At 41.1% G+C, this 20,811-nt stretch overlaps 1 protein-coding gene across 1 annotated transcript; it reads left to right on the top strand.

Moving 5' to 3' along the window:
• The first annotated feature begins 2,050 nt into the window (after positions 1-2,050).
• On the top strand, positions 2,051-20,365 carry si:ch211-159i8.4 (matrix-remodeling-associated protein 5). Its single transcript, XM_062393192.1, has 16 exons — positions 2,051-2,137; positions 2,699-2,835; positions 6,338-6,467; positions 7,450-7,688; positions 7,916-8,067; positions 8,167-11,337; positions 11,560-11,825; positions 12,113-12,386; positions 12,480-12,677; positions 12,788-13,306; positions 13,440-13,611; positions 14,315-14,575; positions 15,056-15,182; positions 15,317-15,397; positions 16,241-17,387; positions 17,782-20,365. The coding sequence occupies exons 1-16, from the start codon at positions 2,051-2,053 to the stop codon at positions 18,333-18,335; spliced, it is 7,515 nt and encodes a 2,504-aa protein (XP_062249176.1). The 3' UTR covers positions 18,336-20,365.
• Positions 20,366-20,811: the final 446 nt, after the last annotated feature.

The raw sequence follows: 20,811 nt of genomic DNA, 5'->3' as shown, positions 1-20,811 counted from the left end.
TACAAAATCAGGATTCAGGTCTCTCTCTCTCTCTATCTCTCTCTCTCTCTCTCTCTCTCTCTCTCTCTTTCTCTCTCTCTCGCTCTCTCTCTCCAACACAAACACACACGCACACATTCTTGTACTTCCATCTTAAGTACACAATTAAATGCCTAACCCTAATCTCAACCTAATTCTAACCCTGGCTCGAGAAGCAAGTCTTAACCCTGAAACAAGCCGTTTCAAAGAGTGAGGATCGGTCAAAATGGCCTCACTCCGTAAGGTCAATGCTCAAAAGGGTCCACAAATATTTAAGTAAAAGTACACACACACAGCTGTTAGGTGAATTAGCCTTCCTGTGAGGAGAGAAGACAGACCTACAAGTGGAAACCAGAAACCCCAAACTGGCCTCTAATGACTTCAAATATGTTGGGGTGTTGTTGGGTTTTACCTGTGAATGTTTCTCCCTCTTTTTTTCCACCCTTTTCTTTCCCCCTTCCCAGAGTTGACTATCAGATTATTAGTGCGTGCAGGGGTGTGTGTTTCATTGAGTGAGGCTGTATGTAATTGGCATGTAATGTCCTCAAACAGCATGTAAACGTTTAAACCAACATAGCCACTGCCAAACCATCTGGCACTGCAGCAAACCACAACTGCCAGTGTTGAGTGGTTGTTTTCCACAAAATTATGAATTGTAATGAATCTTACTGCAATCTTTTCTATTCCAGTGTTTTGTATGAGCTGTGACTTGAAACATTATTATCAACAGATGATTTTTCTATTGCGAGTCAACAAATGTATCGTGATTATAATGGATAAGAGAGGATTTGCATTCCACTGACTTACCTGAGGGAAAGTGGAGAGAAGACAGTCAGGATTTATATGAGCTGGGGTTCATAGCCCCTGGAGGGCAAATAGTTTGGTATAAAGAGAGCTGCTACTGTTGTCAATATATTCAGTTAAGGACTATTTTGCTCACACGTTAATGTTCTCTCTCGGCCCATCAAATGCTATGTGATTTCTTTCTTTATTCTTTTTTTTTTAATTTCTTTATCTTTTTATTATCTATGTAACATTTGTGGCAGTGCCAGCCTAGACCTGTGTAAAATGCTTATTAATGTGGTGCATTTTGCACGTCATTATGGTAATTGTCTCTTTTATAATTTCTAGTCCCAGCTGAAAAGTTATCTTTGCAACATATAGTTAGGTACTTCTATACTTCCTTAGTTAGGTAAGTCATTGGCTGTCAGGAGTATAAAAAAAGAAAAGAAATATCAGCTGAATATGTATATTAGTAAATATGAAGTACTATCACCCAACAAGTTTTTGGTTTTAATTTAGTGTCATCAGTCTTATAAGTGTTGATTCCGTCTTCTACAGATACAGTAGCTGTTTAACTGCTCAGTTACGTACACAACAAAACAGCAAAGTTAGCGGATTTGAAGGGTTAGATATGTCATTAAGGAGTTGTTGGAGACCAAAAAACATGAGTCCAAATTAGGGGTAGTGTTGTTTAGTATCTGATGGAAGTGTATGATCTCCAAAGCTTTTCATATAAACTTTATAATAAAATAGCATGTCAGTGTTTTGTTCAGTGTGACTGTCCAGCCGCAGAGTGGCAAAAAAAGTAAGTTAATGCAGGTGCAGTGTACTTTTTGCTAAGCTACTGTCCTCAGTGACACATTCTCAACTTCCAAGACACAGGGTTCACTAGATGAACATGTCTAGGACATAGTGTGGTTATGGAGGTATCCATTTATTAATACAAATTATCATTCATCATGTTACAACGTTTGTTCTTTGAAGTGCTTATCCTGTTCAGAGTTGCAGGAACTGGCAAGAGTAAAAGGAGGATACGCTGTGTACAAGTTGCTTTACAGTTACATCTACTAGAAATATACAACAACAGCAATGGTGGTAACAGAGGGACCAGTTTATTAGTTACACTCCCCCTTTTCAAAGTTTAAAATGTTAAGCTTATTTTGACTTACTGTACATCTATACATCTAAATCACCTCATTCCTTCTTTCAGGTGTATTGATGGCATGAGCAGTCAGACAGCCGTCCAGTCATGGCGCTCTTGTGGTGCGCCAAGATCTGCTGCAGGTTGGCTGCAGCGTGGTTTCCTCTGCTCCTCTCATCACTGCTGTGGCAAACGGTAAATCTTCCTCGGAGCTTCTCAGGCCGGTGGTTTTCTGCTTAAATCGTGAAATAATGACTCATAACAGTCACTTACATTGTGACTAACATGGTGACTAACATTTGTTCTATCTGAAGATATTGTGCACATGTAAATGCTGCGTGGGGTCGTATTTTACACCAGTTTTCAAAAGCTGTAGCCATTAGTGAGTTAGATAAATGTATTTCCTGAAATAATATTCATTCAGGCCACTGTATCATCTTTAAAATAAAAAGGCTTGCTGGAAATGAGCAAAGGAGCTCATAGTGTTATTACACCTGGGCTCTTTTATAGAAGCCTCGGGTCTATTTATTCCTCTTAGTGTTGATTTCTTTCCAAAATCTGCCAAGTTACTACACAGGTCTGGACTCATCTGTTGGCTTGTCTTTTCCTCATCTTTTCTGAATCCACCTCTCCTCTCTGCTCTCTCGAACCCCTTTGAACTCACCTTTATTCCCGACCTCTTCCCTTGAATTACTCTCCTCTCTCGCCCCGTCCTCTCTATCCGACGGCCGTCACACCTCCACTCATCACTTGAAGATCTGCCCCGTCTACGCTGTCCCATCCTGCCCCCGGACCTGCAGCTGTCCAGGTGTTAAAGAGGTCCACTGTACATTCAGACACCTGACCACCGTACCAAAAACCTTTCCTAAAGATACAGAGAGGCTCAACCTGGGGTAAGACTCCATCACTGCATAAACACACGTCCACACAGAAGCACTGGGACATCGGTCATTAACCACCCCAAGGGAAAGAAAACCAAACACTGGAACAGGATATAGCGTGGAATGTGGTGTAGGTAATTTGTCAGAGAAATGTTTTTCGCTAGCTAACATATTATCATCACAACCTCATATCAATTACACACAGAAATGATGAGCTTAGTGCTTTTTGATTTGTGATATAGCCTTTTGACAGTTCTTTTCAGGTCATATTTTAATACCATAGGTCCTGCAGATAATTCACTCTCTTGCCTCAGTGGGTGGGATCATGAGAACATACTGTATAGCTGCTTGCGAAATACATAAAAAAAACTGTCACCAGCGACCAAGGTGAAGTTAATTTGAGAGAATCTCCTTTCACAAGGTCAAAGCATCAGGATGTGGTACAAAACTAACTATGGAGGGAATCGATCTCTTAATCACTTCCATGTGGGTCTTTGTATTTTGGAAGGAGAGTTCACTGCCCTCCCACACAGCAGAGAAACTGCCCAGCTTCTGTTTTGTATATAACAAATTGTCTAATAATTGTCTCCAAACAATCCATATTTACATGGCAAAACAGAGCTGCTCTATTGTTCATAGAAGACTTTTAATTTGAATTCAAGGCTCTATTTTGGGAATCGCTGCCTTTCAGGTACATTAAATGTGTGCGTTGTGTAGCTCCTCAACTCTTCACAAGAACCTAAGGTGAAAAAAATGGGAATCCTGCTGGATTCTGCTAGCATTTGTTATTGAATACAAAACGTCTTGGTATTGTGAAAACCAGGTTTGATGATGCAGGTTCGGTTCCAACCGGGCCTTTTGCTGATTTCTTCCCAACTATGACCCCATTTCAGACTAAATGCACCAAAAGCCTCCCCCCAAAAAACAGCAAAAAAGACTGCTTTTGTTTATCAAACAAAAATACCCATGTTTCAAAATTTGATTTGAACTATAAATCTATTGGTGTCAGTAATAAGTTTAGCAAAAAGCCAGCTGCAAAAATTGAATGATTTGTTTTCAGCAGAGCAAACAATTGGAGAGTTACCAAAACCTTCAGGGAGCTAACAGGCTCTGCCTTTCCAAACACTCGACCACCCTGCTAACTCCCCCAGGGGGATTTACTCTCTAATGCAAACCTTTTGGTATACATGTTCACACCAGACCTGTTTGGAGTGTTTTATTTATATTCTGGGGTCTGTTTCCTTTTAGTTTGGGGTTAAAGCAGTGCCGTTTGAATATAGAACTGCTCTAATACATGTAGGTTTCCATCCTCTTTCAAAGGGACCATTGTGCTGAATGATCAGTGAGTGGCCTATGATGGTGTAGACCACCTACAGGACAGGGATTAATGGTTGTGACGAGTTAAGTGTGGATATCTAATTGCCAGCAGTTCGTCATACTTTCTCCATGCGCTCATACATGGAACACTGATGAAGACGAGCACAGATGAGTCTGCCTTGAATAAAGCTAAAATCAGATTAACTTGCTTTAATGTGGCTGAACACAACAGATCATTATGTACTAAGACTGTCCACATAGTTTTCATTTTTGTGTTGTAAGGTTTGGTTCATTTGCAACTGGGTAGTGCTGGACCTAGCCTCTACGTAGACAAATTCACCCAAGGTAATTGGAATAAGAATGTAGTATGCCTAAGGAGCTTCAAAACCCCTGTCGTATCTTTCCAGTAGTACTGTCTTGTTGAAGTCGGTGTTTGAAGAGAGGAGACGTGGACCCAGTACTTACAAGCGTAATGTTTATTACACAAGAGTATTACAGGTCAGGACGAGTTTCTAGAAAACTCTGCTTATCACAAACCTAGAGACAAAATTATGTCACACAACTGGGCCTACTGCCTTAATTTGGGAATGTGTCGTACCTTAAGATTTAAGGGACCTGCTGAAAACCATCACTCCCCTTATTATTCCATAGGCAGTTCAAGGATAGATCAGACAAGGAGAAACACACTGAACAAAACTAGAGATATTACTTAAAGGTCTGAACATAAGATTCAAGGCACCTTAAGATATTAACATGTCATTATGATCCATACCTATGCTAGAGAAATTGATTAGCTGGATATTAACATACCATTTATGGTTTGAAACGGTGCTATGGATATCTATTAGCTACGGGAATATACTACACCCCTCTCTGATGTCTAACCTGGGGCAGTATCAGAAGAAGTTAATTGATTAACTAATCGATCAACAGAAAACCAATCACAGTGTGTAATATTTATTGAGCCATCTATTTGGCAATCTTACTCACACATAGTCCTATGTCAATATGCCCCTTTCCAGTGCACAGACCTGCATCTCATAGCCAATTCATTAAAATCACCCTGCATCCAATACTTTTGAGACGGTCATCTTATTGTTTCAGGGTTCGGTGTTAAACGTCCTGGCTATAGATGTTTTGAATACAAATACAAAAGAGGCCTAATAAGGTGATTGTCCAGCTAAAGACTAGCTTCAATCTGCCTGGAACTCCTACATACAGGAAGAACTCAGTATCTTATCTTACTGTGTATTAGCAACTCATTAACACTTTCAGGGTTCGAAGTTTAGTTTGAAGCATTCACTAAGAATATATGTGCACTAATGTCATCAAAAGATGCTCTGGATGAAAGTGACTTAGATGATATATTTCAAGCTGGATGTGTTATTGATGGCAATGGAAAAACGCAACCTTCTCCCATACGTGTTTAGTTGGGTAGGGATAACTGCAGCCAGGCAGCGTTGTGTGTGTTACAGCCCAGGAACTCACTACAAGAGAGTCAACTGTGTTTGACATTACTGTGTTGATTTGACCTGGATCCTGTAGTTGGAAAGGCTGAGTAACTCTTACAGTAAAATCTGTCAAGCACTGTCGGCCCCTGCCAACAGACTATGTCCTCTGCTGAAGCTTCTGACAATTTGATAAATAATGATGAATAATGTTTTGATTCTGGCATCTACAGTACGGCTATAGGAATCTGAAGAAACCATCAAATGTTCTTCTCTAACTCTTTACACTGCTGGTATAATCAAGGTGGTAAAATGAGCAGGGCCATATACCCCTGCTGCTTTAAAATGCTATAGATGAAGATGAAGTATAAAAGAGGGAAAAACAAAGCCTTTATGAGTGAACGTGTTGGTGAATGCGTGTATGTGTGTGTGTGTGTGTGTGTTTGTTTGCGTGTGATTCCTCTGCCATGCACATGGAGAACTTTTAAGAGGAATAATAAGGAAATCCTTGGGGGATTTGGGGGGTTAAAGGTCGACTGAGGTCTCTCTGACATACCGCTTTCCCTCTTTCCATTAGGCATTCCTTACACCTACCTTTCCCCTTCGTTTGAAAGGTCACATCAACCCAGACACGTTTTCAAGCACCGACTGCTAATTTGAGCTTCCCTTCGTACTGACCCCCATTGACCCTTTGTTCCTCTTTCAGTCCTGTATAGTAACAGGTCCTATTCATTTCTCGTTTCTGACAGATACAACAGCCTGACCGAGGTTGAGGGTTCAGAATTCAGGTCACTACGGCAACTGGAAATGCTCATGTTGCATGGCAACGACATTAACACAGTCCACCCTGGGGCGTTTTACAGCCTGAGATCACTCCAGGTAGAGTATGTGTGAGTGTGTGCGCCAGGCCATACCACTACAAGTACCAACACAATTATTCTAATGTCCTCAAGTGTCCTCAATGTCATTTCAAAATTTGTAGGGGTAAAGATAATTGTACCTTATATAATTATAAAAATGCAGATACATATACAGTTGTATGTGTGTGTGGAGATGTGTGTGTTTGTGAAATTGAAGAAATTAAGAAACTTCCGGAGTCTGCATCTCATCACGTATGGCAGCCATTTCATTCTAGAGTCGTTTGAATTTGTAATTTGAAAGACATATTGTACATAGTCTATATCATATAACATAATGTTCAAACTATTTAATGGTAAGACCAGCTAACCCGATAATACAGAGCTGTATATATAAAACCTTGACATTCAGCTTTCTTCTGACTGAGCACTAGGATTCTTTTTTCATTTTATGTAGCACTGGACCTTAAACCTGAACCAAAATGGATCCATGAGCTAGTTGGCCATTAAGAATTCAATTGATTGAATCAGGGGTTCCAACACATCTAAATACCCATGCTTGTTACTGGGCTTCTTCAATCTGTGTTAAATCCTATGAGAGCATCTGTTGTCAAGATCTGGCTTCAGATTATTGTTGGAGTAATATGGAGCAAAAATAGAAGAGTATAAGGCCATAAGTGATAATTTAATTTGAATACCAGGTTAATTTTTGCACTACATAAGTAAGAGGATGTTGCTTTTTCAGTTTCACCTATTGAAGAGATACACACAACAGAGAAAAAACAATGTGTTAAAGCACAAATAGAAGAAGTGAACCACACAGGGACCGGCAAAAAGTGTGGTTCTCTTTTCAAAGGCAATTGGATATCAGATCTGTGGTTCTTAGTTTGAGTCCCTCTGTCACCCAATGTTGATAAATTTCTACGCAGGTAGAAAACTAAGATTTCTGAACAACTTTGAATGTTCACTTACTGTGAGTATAACACAACCTTCCTTGTTTCCAGATCTTGAAGCTGAGTTACAACAAGCTAACATCAGTGAATCCTGGACTGTTTGAGGGTCTTGTTGGTTTGATCCGTCTCCATTTGGACCACAATCTTATAGACTTTATAGAGCCGTACTCCTTCTCTGGCCTGACATCGCTGAAACTTCTGCAGCTAGAGGGAAACCTCCTCAAAGACATCCACCCTCATACTTTCATTACTGTGTCACTACTAGGAAGCTTTTGGACCTCTGGACTCAAGTAAGAATTCCAACAATATCTTAAATATTGCTCATATTGTGGGAAAATTAAAACAACCTTTTTGAAATAACCTAGTCACATACATTTTGTACCTCCAGTTTAATGACATGAAGGTTTAGTAGAGACCCTGGCTGGACTTGTTTCACTGCATGCACGGATAGGCCATCCCCCCCTTGTTAGCCTGCAGAATATTAATTAGAGAACTTGATATAATGTTTTTGTCTCAGACACTTACACCTGTCAGACAATCTGTTGGAGCAGTTCCCTGCCGCAGCGCTGAAGACTGCTCCCAGGCTCGAGCTCCTCTCTCTTCATGGTAATCCCTGGACCTGTGACTGTCACCTTCACTGGTTTGTAGAATGGAGTTCCAAACATGAAGGTAAGGACACTAGTATCCAATCTTAATTTATTCCTTTTGTTTTTATTTCTCCCAATTTATCTGACGTCTCCCTGCCTTCCACTCTCCTCTTTGTCCCAGGTGTAATAAAGTGCAAGAAGGAACGTGGCACCAATGAGACTTGTCCCCAGTGTGCTTCGCCTCAACCCCTGAACAGTACCCTCTTGTTAGGGTTAACTGCAGACCAGCTTACCTGTGAACGCCCAGCTCTTCGCTCCCCTCTCAAACAGTGGGACAATCCAGTGTGGGCTGAGTCTGAAACAGAACCTGACCTTCCTTACACCAGGGACTTTGAAAAACCTTTGGGCTCCCTGACTTTTGTTCTCTCTGACACCCATGGAAACCAAGCTCATGTGGCATGTAATGTGCGTCACCCTGGAGATAATTTACCAATGACCTGGACCGCAAATCCCCATTCACCTGGGGAGTTATCTGTCAATGTATCGCTGGTGACTGTACTTGAGTGTGAGATTGATCGGGAGACATTGCAAAATCTATGGCAACTGGTTGCATATTACTATGAAAGCCCTGCTATTCTGGAGAGGGGTCAACAGAGAGGAAATGCAAGCGGAGTAACTTATCAATATTCCCAAGCTGTAAATGAAAACTCTCCATATTTCACAGAATTAAAAGGACATTTGGCCGCAGAACCCTCTTGGCTGCTCCAACCCAGAGTCACTCTGAAGCTCAACAGACAGCAGACAACGACTAAGAAACTGGTGATGGATTTCACTACTTTAATATCTAAGCGGGTCAACAGTCTTAGAGGACAGGACGATGACAATGACTTCACCTCTTCCTGGGCACTGATGCGGAGAGGGACAGTGGGACGGGTTCAAACAGCTCTCGAGGGTTCAAAGGTTCATTTAGAATGCAGTGTCACCACTTCAGATCCGGAGATTAAAGTTGAGTGGATGCTTCCAGATTTGTCTATCGTGGAAGATGCAAATGGCAAGATAGACATTTCTGAGAGAGGAGAGCTTGTGATTATAAATTCCACACTGTCTGACTCAGGCCTCTACCACTGTATGGTCAGAACCAAAGCTGGTGTTGACCTGATGCCTTTGAGACTCACAATTAAAGAACTCTCGCTTAGCCCCACAGCTTTAAATGGTCAGAAAGTTGTAGTTGAAAAGGGACATTCTTTAGCTCTTCCCTGTGATGTGACTTCAATTAAGCCATTTCAAACTATGTGGTACCTGCCCAAAAATAAAATGTTGCTCCCCACACAACAGACAAGAAGAGCAGAAGTGATGGAAAATGGAACTTTGGTATTAAGGAAGCTGACACAAGAAGATGCAGGGGAATACAGCTGCTTAGTCTCAAATCTGTATGGAGTTGATATGCTATCACACATGGTGGAAGTCAATGATAAAAAGGCCTCTGAAAAGTCTAAAGTACAGACAGAGGGAGAGCAGAAGCTTTTATCAATGGACGTGGGGGAAGGAGAAGGTTCAGGGGGATATTACCAGGAAATTATACGTCCTTTTGCCACGCAGTTTCCTAAAAGTGTAGGAGCTCAGCAAAGGACCCCTAATGGGTTTTCCAAAAAAATGAGAATTAAAGATGCAAAAAGAAAACCCAATAAACCCAAGAAATTAGACCCTAATCTTTGGGCAGAAATACTGGCAAAAGCAAATGTTAAACCAAGTGGTTCTCTACCTACAGACCGATCACTAGAAGAGCCTAGTACTATAACAGTCAAAACAAGTACACCCAAACCTACTAAAACTCCTACTCTGATTGTTACTACTGCTACTACTAGAAACTTACTCCATACTACTACCTCTCCTGATACTACAGTAGAGCCATCACATTCTAGAGTTAGGTCAGAGGCCTATTCTGAAAAGAACAAAGATGTTTATATCGGTAAAGACTCTGAAACACTAGAAAGTCTACCACCATCTCCTACAATTATGGAATCATCCCTAGACCATGTTAGTGGAATTACAGAAGTACCTCAATCTGTGACAGAGTCAACTGTTGTTGTTTCCTCACAGCCAGACAGACAGTCTGAAAATAAGGATTTTGTAGAGGGGAGAAAGAACAACAACTTTGTTCCTGGTCAGTCAAACAGGAGACGGCCGCCTTATAGACGTAGAAAACCCCCAATGAGAAGAGTCCATCCGCACCTGAACCCTTTCAAACCATTTAACAAGCCCCACACAACTGTTCTCCCAACAACAACAACCACACCAACAACTACTACTACAACTACTACTATAACCACCACTACTACTACTACTACTACAACAACACCTGTTCCAACCACAACAGAAATTAGTGAAAGCCTATCCGCTGAGTATCAGACGGAAGAAGGTGAAGGCGAATACTATGACGAATATAATTACAAGGGTAGTGACAAATTGGATGCCAAAAAAGATTTGAACAGTGAAACTGTTCACACCACCCAGGATATTGACAGTACCCTTACCACATTTCCAACAATTACAGAAAATGTTCCTGATGTAGGCAGATCCCCAGGCAGACATAATTTACCTAATTCAAAGTCAATTGTAACTCCTGAGAAAGACCACAACCCTCATCCTACTGAAAGGACTGTTGATGAATATGAGAAATTCACAGTCAGCCCAGAGAAACTTGAGAGACAGGATGAGATCAGAAGACAAAGCGAAGAAAAGAGCAGACACAGTGAAAATATTGCGGTAGAGAGTGAGAGGGAGATGACAACAGCAATGGAACAGCAAGAAAAACACAAAACAGTCATAGAAGACAGTGAGAGAGACACAGAAAAATCCAAAAAGGAATGGGTTACACAGAACTATAATTTACAGGATGGCATGCGGTTAGCAACACAAAATAGGCTAAGACCAAACACTCGACCTTCACTTGAGCAAAATACGCCAACCCAAGAAGGACCTTCATCTCCTAAAGTCATGACCTCACATTCAACCAGGGGAAAAACAATAGAACAAGTCACACAGAGTGAAGGTAAAGAAGTAAACAAGCCTAGAGCAAAACCTGAGATCCACAGTTTTCCAATAATGGAGCCAATTCACCCATGGCTCCATCCGAACAACCATGGAAGAGAGCCAACTACCAACTCCAAGACGATACACACAAATCAAGATAGAAACACAGGAAGACAGGGGGGAGTAATTCCAGGCAGACAATCCAAGCCTCCCAGATTTTCCCCAACTACCCAGAGACCTTCACTCTACCATCATCATCCTTACAACCCTCTCTACCCCTCCTGGCCAGGTCAAAGGTCATTTCCTCATCCTAGACAAGGTAAATTAGGCTGTTGTGCAAATATTTCCTTAATAAATTCTGTATTTAAATAAAGATGTGATTCATACAATCTCTAAAAGGCAGATAACAATGAACAAAACAATTGACATGATTACCTAATAGACAAAAAAGCCAAGATTATGTTTGTTTGGTGTTGTCATATCTGACTGATGTTGAAATATATGGATATTTATTTGACCAAATGTTGTCGATTGCACCTAGGTCCTGGGTCCAACTCTGTGCCCACCTATCGACCCTGGCCTCTGGCTCACCCCTGGACTAAAAGCCAAATTGTCACCAACAGACCAGAAATCACTGCGGAAACAGTCAGACCCACAGCTACAGCCTTTGTTACAACCAGAGACCCCCAATTCACACTCCCTAATCCCCAGATATCAGATAATCACCATCAAAATCATCACGTGGATGGCAGGACCCAAACCATAGATCACCTGTTTTTGTCAAGGCTTAGGAACAGATACAGACAGGTATGACGAGTGATGTGCTCAGGAGTGTGATTTTGATTATGTTTCCCATTTTCTAATTTAGGATCTATATGTGGACTAAGTGCTTAACATGAACTCACCTGATAGAGGGTTACTATAAATCAAAGACACAGCTATTGAAATTGATTGAATGAGAAACTGTTATCGTCAGTTGGTGTAGTAAGGCTGGTGTCGCTCATGACATACCATTCAACTAAGATCCCTTTGCCAATGATGGCTAGGATAACTTATAAACAAAGTATAGTAATTGATGACTTTAATTGTTCCAGGCACAACTTGATCGCATCGCTCAACTTGGGAGGATGGTGACACCCAAACCTCGCACAAACTACTACAATCCTCTGTCCCCAATTGCATCTGAACCTAACCCACCATCCGTGTACAGACCATACACCGCCAAGCCACCAGCAACTACCTATATTTACAACTTGCAACCTCCAAACCCTGCTAAACCTACATCATCATCATCCTCTGGTTTCATTCTGACCCCACGCCCATATCATCCAACTACCCCTGGGGCTGGAAGTTGGTGGCCTATTGGAGGTAGGTACACAGATATAAGCTATGATTTTATAATGGTAAAAGAATAACATTTTTTTTTTTTTTACTGTTTAAATTTGTTTCGTTTTGCAGCAGGACGAATCAGCTCTCGTAGGCCAACAGCTGCCCCACCTTTTCCATGGAGGTTCGGAGCTGGAAGTGGTGGGATGAAGCCACGCATCACCACAATAGCAGCAGCTAGTGTTTCTGTACTTGCAGAGAGTGACGTCCTCCTGCCCTGCAAAGCAACAGGGAATCCAGAACCTTCCATTGCATGGACCAAAGTCTCCACAGGTAAAAGATTAACGGTCTATAGTTGGAACCTGAGTCAGATCTGTCTGCTATAATTAATTTTTTGTTACGCAATGGGGGCGCCAGAGCAAACTTTTCTGTTTCTTTGTCAGGTGCCACCATCCCAGCAAACAGCAAGCATGGTCTCCGTTTTGAAGTTTTCAAGAATGGAACTTTTGTTATTAAAAACATCCAGCTTCAGGATCGAGGCCAGTACCTCTGCACAGCCCAGAACCGGTTTGGATCAGATCGCATGGTCACTACCTTAGCTGTCCAGACTGAGGCACCCAAGATCCAACCACCAAAGTCCACAGATATTGAAGTCTACTTAGGGAAAGGTATGACTCTTGACTGCCTTGCCTCCGGAAAACCACCAGCCCAAATTTCCTGGATTCTTCCGGACAGGACATTTGTTCGTGAAGTTGGAACTGTTCACACTCTTCTTGCTCCAATGTCTCTGCTTCAAAATGGAACCCTACAAATATTTTCTGCCAATTTCTCCAACAAAGGGGACTATAAATGTATAGCAAGTAATGCAGCAGGAGCTGATACAATTACTTATCATCTCCATGTGGCAGCTCTGCCTCCAAGCATTAGTGAAGGAGCAATGGATACTGTTATCATTCAGCCAGGTATGGTACAGACATTTGAATTCATACAAAAAAATGACTGCAATATGATGTTTTTCTCATCATATGGTTGCACTACAGAATGTTTACAATGTCAAAACAAGTAATCTAGATTAATACAATCCCATCTAACTAGGAAGGAGTGTGTATATCCACTGCTCTTTGAAAGGCGAACCAATGCCTGCTCTGAAATGGATGCTCCCAGCAGGTGTCCATGTAAAGCCATCGCAGTTTCTGGGACGCAGGCTGTTTGTTTTCCCTAACGGGACACTACTTGTGAAGGAAGTTTCACCATCTGATGGCGGGAGGTATGTATTACATTAAATTTAGAGTAATGATGTACAATGACAATTTGTTCTCAATCTCACACTAATCACTTACATCAAACAATATATTGAGGATTTATGTATTCCATACTTTAACGATGTAAAGCTTTTGTTATGTTATGCTAAGCCTTATAGTAAGCAACAGAGGTTAGGGTTAGGGTTAGGGTTAGATCTGTTTGATCTCGTTTAGGCCAGGTGCAAAGACAGCATTAGTTTCAGACAAGATTTTTTAAGCAGTAGTTGTGTGAGATTTTATTATGTGTATTCAATGTACTGCTAATATTCAATGTACTGCTAATATTAAAAAGCATTACTATATAAACTTCTAAGGAAAAAATGCTAACCTTTGTTCTTTTTATGTCAATAACAGCCCTGAAAGTTTCCAAAGAGTCACCACCAGTAAGGTTTCATATAAGTGATGAAAAGTGTCAATGGAAATTACTCTTACTTTTATCCCGTGCTGCCCCTCAAATAGCAGCAGAGTTCAGTGGTGTCGTCACAGGCCTCATGGCTGGATAGGACTGAAATTGTATTGTAGCAGTTAAAGAATAGATTAGCTGCACTACACAGAGGCCCTTCCTCTGGAGAGTTTGCCCACTTACTGTAATGATCATGCTTTATATTGTTGCTCTTTGTCATATTATGGAATGGCTTGCGAATTGCAACCATCACATTTTTTTCACAGGTACGATTGTGTGGCCACTAACACTGTTGGAATAGCCAAAAGGACTGTCCAGTTGGAGGTGAGGGCAGATTCTCCCTCCCTCTTCCACCAGCCTCCAATTCCCGTTCCTCCAACCCACCGCCATGCTGTGCCATCCCGACAACATGCTGTCTCCGCTATGTATGGTTCTGCTGTCTACCTCCACTGTCCAGAGTCTACTGGATCCACAAGAGGGACCATCTGGCAGTTACCCTCAAAGACCATTCTGGAACATAGATACACGTAACTGAACTATTTTGTCCCTGTCAAGATCCTGTTGAATTATGACTCTGGCTGTCTAATGATCTGATTGGTCAGTATTTGGGTGCTTAAAAAGTTTTGGTCTGATCTTCAGGAGTTAACCGGTTCTGGAGCAGGTTCAGTGGCTATCATTACTTAGGAGATATCCCTAGTAAGAAGTTAAACACCATTGTAAAGCTTAAAACATCCAAAACTCAAATTCTGTTTCATAGTACAGGCCACTTGCCAGGTGAAAATGGATGGTGGGAATGTATGATCTCACAAAAATATAGTTATCTGTCTCAAATGGGTACAGGAGCTACAGTATAGTGAGGTCTGTCAAACCCAGATTTTCTACACCCACATAGACCTGACAGGAAGTCTGATCAGAAAACATTACTGTGGTAGGACTTAAGGTGTGAGGTGTTTTTTAACTTGACTGCCCCTCATATCAGCCTAGTTTTCTTCTTCATCTGTTTCCAGTCCAGAGAGACCAATTAAAGTATTCCGCAATGGGACTCTGAGGATTCTTCAGCTAACAGAGCTAGATGGTGGAAATTATCTGTGTGTCTATCAGCGGCCCAATGGAGAAGACATGGAGCTCTTTCAGGTAGTAACAGGACAGATACTATCTACAAGTTGATTCATTTCACTGCTAACCAGCTGAGAATACATGAGAAGTGTTCATTCAGAATCCCTACCTTGCTTTCTTATTAAAAGTTCTTTGTGTATTTGTTTTACCAGGTGGAGGTGTTGATGACCGCCCCCAGAATTGAACATGTGAGAACTGTACAGACCAAGGTCATATTTGGAGAACATTTCCAGGTATTTCTGGGGGTCTGACTCAAGGTTAATTTAAAGTAAGATAGGCTGCATAGAATATTACAGGCACTCTTCCTTAACACCTCATTTTTATTAAATCTCATCTTATAATGAGTCATCAGTGTATTTTTTCCTTAAACATTTCAAAGCAATATCTATCTTATATTTGTCTGGTCACTTGTGGCCAGCAGAGCAGAGTAAAGTGTAAACACTTGACATATTAACAACATATACATTTTATGTTTTCCTATTCTCCAAACTAGAAAACTCTGGTCAATATCATTAGTTTAGTGTTGTGCTTTGGTATGTAAATCCAATAATCATTCTCCTTTTAAGTCAGTTTTGGTCGGTCTGCTGTTTAAGCATCGTGGTCAATAAAGTTGTGATCAGAAATTAATTCCAGAGAATGTCCACACAATTGGGACTTTCTCCCGAGTTTGCCTTAAACATTTGAACAACGCAGCAGGGTGTGCACCATTCAAACACGTTTACAACAAAATACAAATCTCCAGAGCTTTCAGGCAACATGTTTGCGTCGGCTCTTATCACTTAAAACAATATCTTTGGCTGTGATTTCTACTGGTGTGGCTCTGCTTTTTCAATGGATAGATATTCGTTTTTTTTTTCATTTTTTGCATATATTGCGTGTTGGATTAGTCATTAACATCCCTATTCCCACACAGTGAATCCTCGGGGGGATCTCTTGCTGTGTTCTCAAAAAGGCTTATTTGGACATTCAATAATTTAAAAGACACAACTAACCAATAGTATAATACAATAACACAGGTTTTACATTTATTTTTCTACCACATCCACTCATATTCCTCCTCCATTTTTTCCATATAGGTTGACTGTGTTGCAACAGGCGTCCCTGATCCAGAAGTTTCCTGGGGTCTTCCTGACGGAACTTTAGTCAACAATGCCCTTCAGTCAGATGACAGTGGCCTTCGCAACCGTCGCTACGTTATCTTTGGCAATGGAACTTTACTTCTCCAGCAGATGGGAAGAAAAGACGAGGGTGACTACACTTGCTATGCCAAGAACAAACTGGGAAAAGATGAAAGAAAGGTCAGCGTCAAAGTGGGACCAAATGCTCCGAAGATTAGACAAAAATCCCAATCGTTGGTGACAGTTAAGATGGGAGAATCTGCTAAATTGAGTTGCCAGGCAACAGGTGAGCCTATTCCAAGAATAACTTGGATCTCACCAAGAAATGAAGTGATACCTGTGTCAACAGACAAGTTTCACATTATGTACAATGGGACATTAGTATTGAAAAGGGTGAGACTTGCTGATGAAGGGAAATATGCATGTGTGGCACGAAACTCTGCGGGTGATGATATTAAAAACATGAAACTTGAAGTTGAACCCCAGGAACCTTTCATCAATGGTATAAAAGGCAAGAGTACCTCAAAGGTTTTGGGTGTTTCCTACCAAACAGTGCTTCTGGATTGTAGAGTGGAAGGAAAACCCGAACCAAGGATCTTGTGGGTTACTCCTTATGGCCATTCACTCACAAAACCCTACCTTGGTGGGCGCTTCCAAGTACATCAAAACGGGAGCTTGGAGCTGAGAGGGGTTAGGAAAACAGATGAAGGAAAATACGTCTGTGCAGCTAAAAACCTTCTTGGTGAATCGTCTCTCCTTGTTGAATTAGAGGTGGCATCAATCGCAGAGAAACCGAGCTTTGCTGTTCCCAATATTGAAATCATACCAATAAAGCAAGATGGTGCGGAACTGATGTTGGAGTGTCCTGCTCGTGGCAAGCCGAACCCGGAATTTGCATGGGTGCTACCCAACGGGATGTTGTTAACACCTGGTGTTAAGCTCCAACGCTTCACTCATCATTTGGGTAATGGAACTTTACGGATCTCTCAAGCGGTTGCAACTGACAAGGGAGTGTACCGGTGCCTAGCAAAAAATCAGGCAGGACAAGCAGAAAAGCGTTATGCGCTGGAAGCAGGCAGAAAGCCGGTGATCAGGGGTTCCACAGGTAAGTTTTTGCATGTCAAATTTATGAAGAAACAATCTCTTTAGTGTTCATCAAGATGTGGGCTATGGGCACTTTCAGACCTATATACTACATTTGCTCTTGTCAGTGGATGGGTCAGAAAACTTGTTCCTTTTTCCATTGTTGTAGTTTTTTTTACTTAATAAAAAAAAATGCATAACTAAAAGTCTGAACATTCACTGTGATCACTAGATGTGCCAGAGAGGGAAAAGATCCTTAAGAAGATTTCCTCTGCTGTTAACAAATAGCTAACGTTGACATCTGTTAGCTGTTTGCTCGTCTTCATCTATTGTGGAAATCTTAATTGTGGGGTGTATGTTGGTGTATCTGTAAATCTTGCATGACATCTTTTTAATCTCACAATTTTACTTTCCAGGTGGAATGAAGATCACTTATGGCCTTAATCTCAATTTGCCTTGTACCGTTGATGGCTGGCCACAAGCATCAATCACATGGACTCTACCCAATGGCCTTATTTTGAACAAACATCAAACTGTTGGCCGTATATCCTTTCTTGCCAATGGGACCCTCCAGCTCAGGAAGGTCACCACCTTTGACAAAGGAACATACGTCTGTAAAGCTTTCAACTCATTTGGCTCATCAACGCTATCCTACCCAGTTGCAGTGATGGTTTTCCCACCACACATAACCAACACGCTAACCTCGATTACAAGGGTAAACCGGGGATCATCAGTGACATTAAATTGTGTTGCTACTGGTATTCCCAAGCCGGAAATTTCATGGACGTTGCCTGGACGCACAACGCTGGTTCCACATAACCGGTTCACAATGCAGGGAGGGATCCACATGACAGAAGACGGTAGTCTCGTCTTACAGAGCTCGGTGCTCATGAACTCTGGCATTTACAAATGCAATGCCAAAAACGCACTTGGAACAGACTTCAGATCTACATACCTACAAGTAGTCTGATTACAGTTAATCTCATAGGAGAATTAAGACTGAATCAAGATTCCTTCATCAGGATTTTCACATACTGCACATGATTCCCTCACCATATCACAGGTGGTGTTGAGAAAGCAGTTTCCACTGGACAATGCCGCACCAAACTCTAGTGAACATTTACATTTTATACCTGTGCTTTTTTGTTTTAAAATATATATTTTGAAGACTTGTTTTAATTATACATTTTGAGCCTTAACATGCATTATCATTACACAAAGTGCCTTTTGTGCTTGCGCAGAGCTTTGCATTTTTGGCCTTAACCCATAGAGGTAATTTCACAGCGCTCTTGCATGCATATATATTCAAATAATTGAATCCACTGTGTTGTTTTGTTTTGACATGACAACACAAGCGAAAGAACTTCAGAATCTTCCCTCTTTGTATTAATGTACCTAACTATAAGGTATACCTCTTACATGCATATGGTTCTCCATGTTCTGGTAGAATCACATTTTACAGTGATTCTTTATTCATTTCCCCACTAAGCAAAGATTTAATCTCAATAGTCGACAGCAATGAGGAATGGGATGTCATAGTTCCTGTATGTGAGTTGATCATAAAGTATTCTGCTCAAGTGTTTAAGTGACATAATTAAGGAACTTTTTACGTGCAAATACCTATGTTGTGAGCTAACTGTTAAACTAACAAGCATATGGGACCATTTGTAAGTATATAATTTATGAGTAAAAAAATACGGTGCAGAAGTATGTATTGTTTTGTATATGTCGATCGCCTTATTGTTGCTGTGCTAAAATAACAAAGCATTGAGTTTTGACTGGTTTAAATCAAGCATGTTTGAAATTTCAAATGGTCGTCAAATCAGTCCATCAGACTTGCTGTGATCGGATTCACTCCCAGTTAATTTTCTACTTGCAGTTAGGGGTGGGTGGCCCTTAATTATTATCACAATATTTCTTCCTTTTGAGAAGGTGAACTTATCATGTCATGTTTTGGGAGAAGAAGCCGGTCCAGTCTCGTGACAACTTTACATCTCTCACTAGTCTTGTCATTGATGGTCTGGCAGTGGTAAACAATGCCTGAATCGACACTGTGTGGTTTTGGGACATGCTCCACTGGTGCTGGTTGTCGGCTACTGGTTTTTGGCCTAGGTGCAGGTTGCCTCCTCATAAACAAGGACATGATGGTTTTTATTTGGTGAAACAGGTTGCTTGTGTTTCCACTTTTTTGATACGAGGACACAGCAACCAAGTTTGCATAAGAGACTAGTAGTGACAAATGGTCAGTTCGGGTTCTGTCACATTAGCTGGGCTATCTTCAACTTGATTTTTTAGAGTGCACATTTAATCGGTGTGTCAGTGCAGCTTATATTAAGATTACATCAACTGCATCTGGCTCAAATCAGGTCCGAAAGAAAAATTAAAAAGCGTATCTGTTAGTTGACTCCCTGGCTTGGACAGAAAAATGTGACCCGAGCAGAACTCTATAGTGAATAACACTGTAGTTTGCTCTGTGTGGGGTGATTTAAAACTGAGACAACAGACCCCACCATTTTAAGAGTCTCCTCTCCTGTGGCAGCCTGAGGTAGATGCATCCTAACCACTTTTTAATTGATCAGTTTGGCTGGCTGCTCCGCTTTTACCACGCATCCTGCATTCTCACATCGGTGATGACTATTACACCAGTGTACCGCTCACACCTATGTGCAGTTATGAGAAAAGAGCAAAACTGTATGAACATGCAATTAATGTCTGATAAATTCTTTACGTCACCATGCTTGTAAAACCAAATATGTTTCAGAGACTTGCAGATTAACTTCCTGGTTTGACTCGGCTTTGTGTGTAATAAAGTGAAATTTGTGTGAGATGTTACAAGTAAACTCATTACGACTTTTCTTTCCTGTGTTTGGTTTTCAGTCGTGAACTTGTGATCAGATCAAAGTACATTCAGATTAATTTAGCATCTGAATGGTACTGTATGTGTGTGTGTGACATATATGTCATTATGAGCTGTTAGTTATTATGCATAAAGTTGTGAGATCTATACCCTTATTAAAGTATTACACAGGCAGACTATAACCGTATTTTTCCCATTCATAAACTCTGTAAATGCTTGAGTGGCAGCTGCTGCTGGATCAGTTTATCACACAAAGAAGCCTTTAACCTTCCCCTATCCCAAACGAGTAAAAAACTGTTTCTGATGAGTTATAAACAAAGCATGACAATGTTATTTCAGTTGTTGCTGGCTACTACAGACCTACTGTATCTTATGTCATGTTAGATGTAGTGCACATGCAGGAGTGCAAAATGGTTTTTGGATCGCTCTGTATGCAGCCAAGAGCGTGTGTAAATCCATGCTATATTTCACTATTGGTTTGTGTTCACCAGAATGTGAATGTCCCACTGAGATTCATCTCCAGACAAACAGGCCTTTTACTGAGGAAGAACGGAGCTTTGTCAGACACAAGCAGAGGGATTGTTTGACA

This window comes from Platichthys flesus, chromosome 8, assembly GCF_949316205.1.
Source record: "Platichthys flesus chromosome 8, fPlaFle2.1, whole genome shotgun sequence".
NCBI classification, from domain to species: Eukaryota; Metazoa; Chordata; class Actinopteri; order Pleuronectiformes; family Pleuronectidae; genus Platichthys; species Platichthys flesus.
Note: the sequence above shows the minus strand (reverse complement) of the source record. Positions and strands in the feature narration are given on the sequence as shown.

What these genes read in the sequence shown, in the direction of transcription:
- si:ch211-159i8.4 (XM_062393192.1), top strand. Translation starts at nt 2,051, where the DNA reads ATGGCGCTCTTGTGGTGCGCCAAGATCTGCTGCAGGTTGGCTGCAGCG. An exon ending in CATCACTGCTGTGGCAAACG is followed by an intron (nt 2,138 to 2,698) that starts GTAAATCTTCCT and finishes CATCACTTGAAG; the next exon opens with ATCTGCCCCGTCTACGCTGT. An exon ending in AAGTTGGTGGCCTATTGGAG is followed by an intron (nt 12,387 to 12,479) that starts GTAGGTACACAG and finishes GTTTTGCAGCAG; the next exon opens with GACGAATCAGCTCTCGTAGG.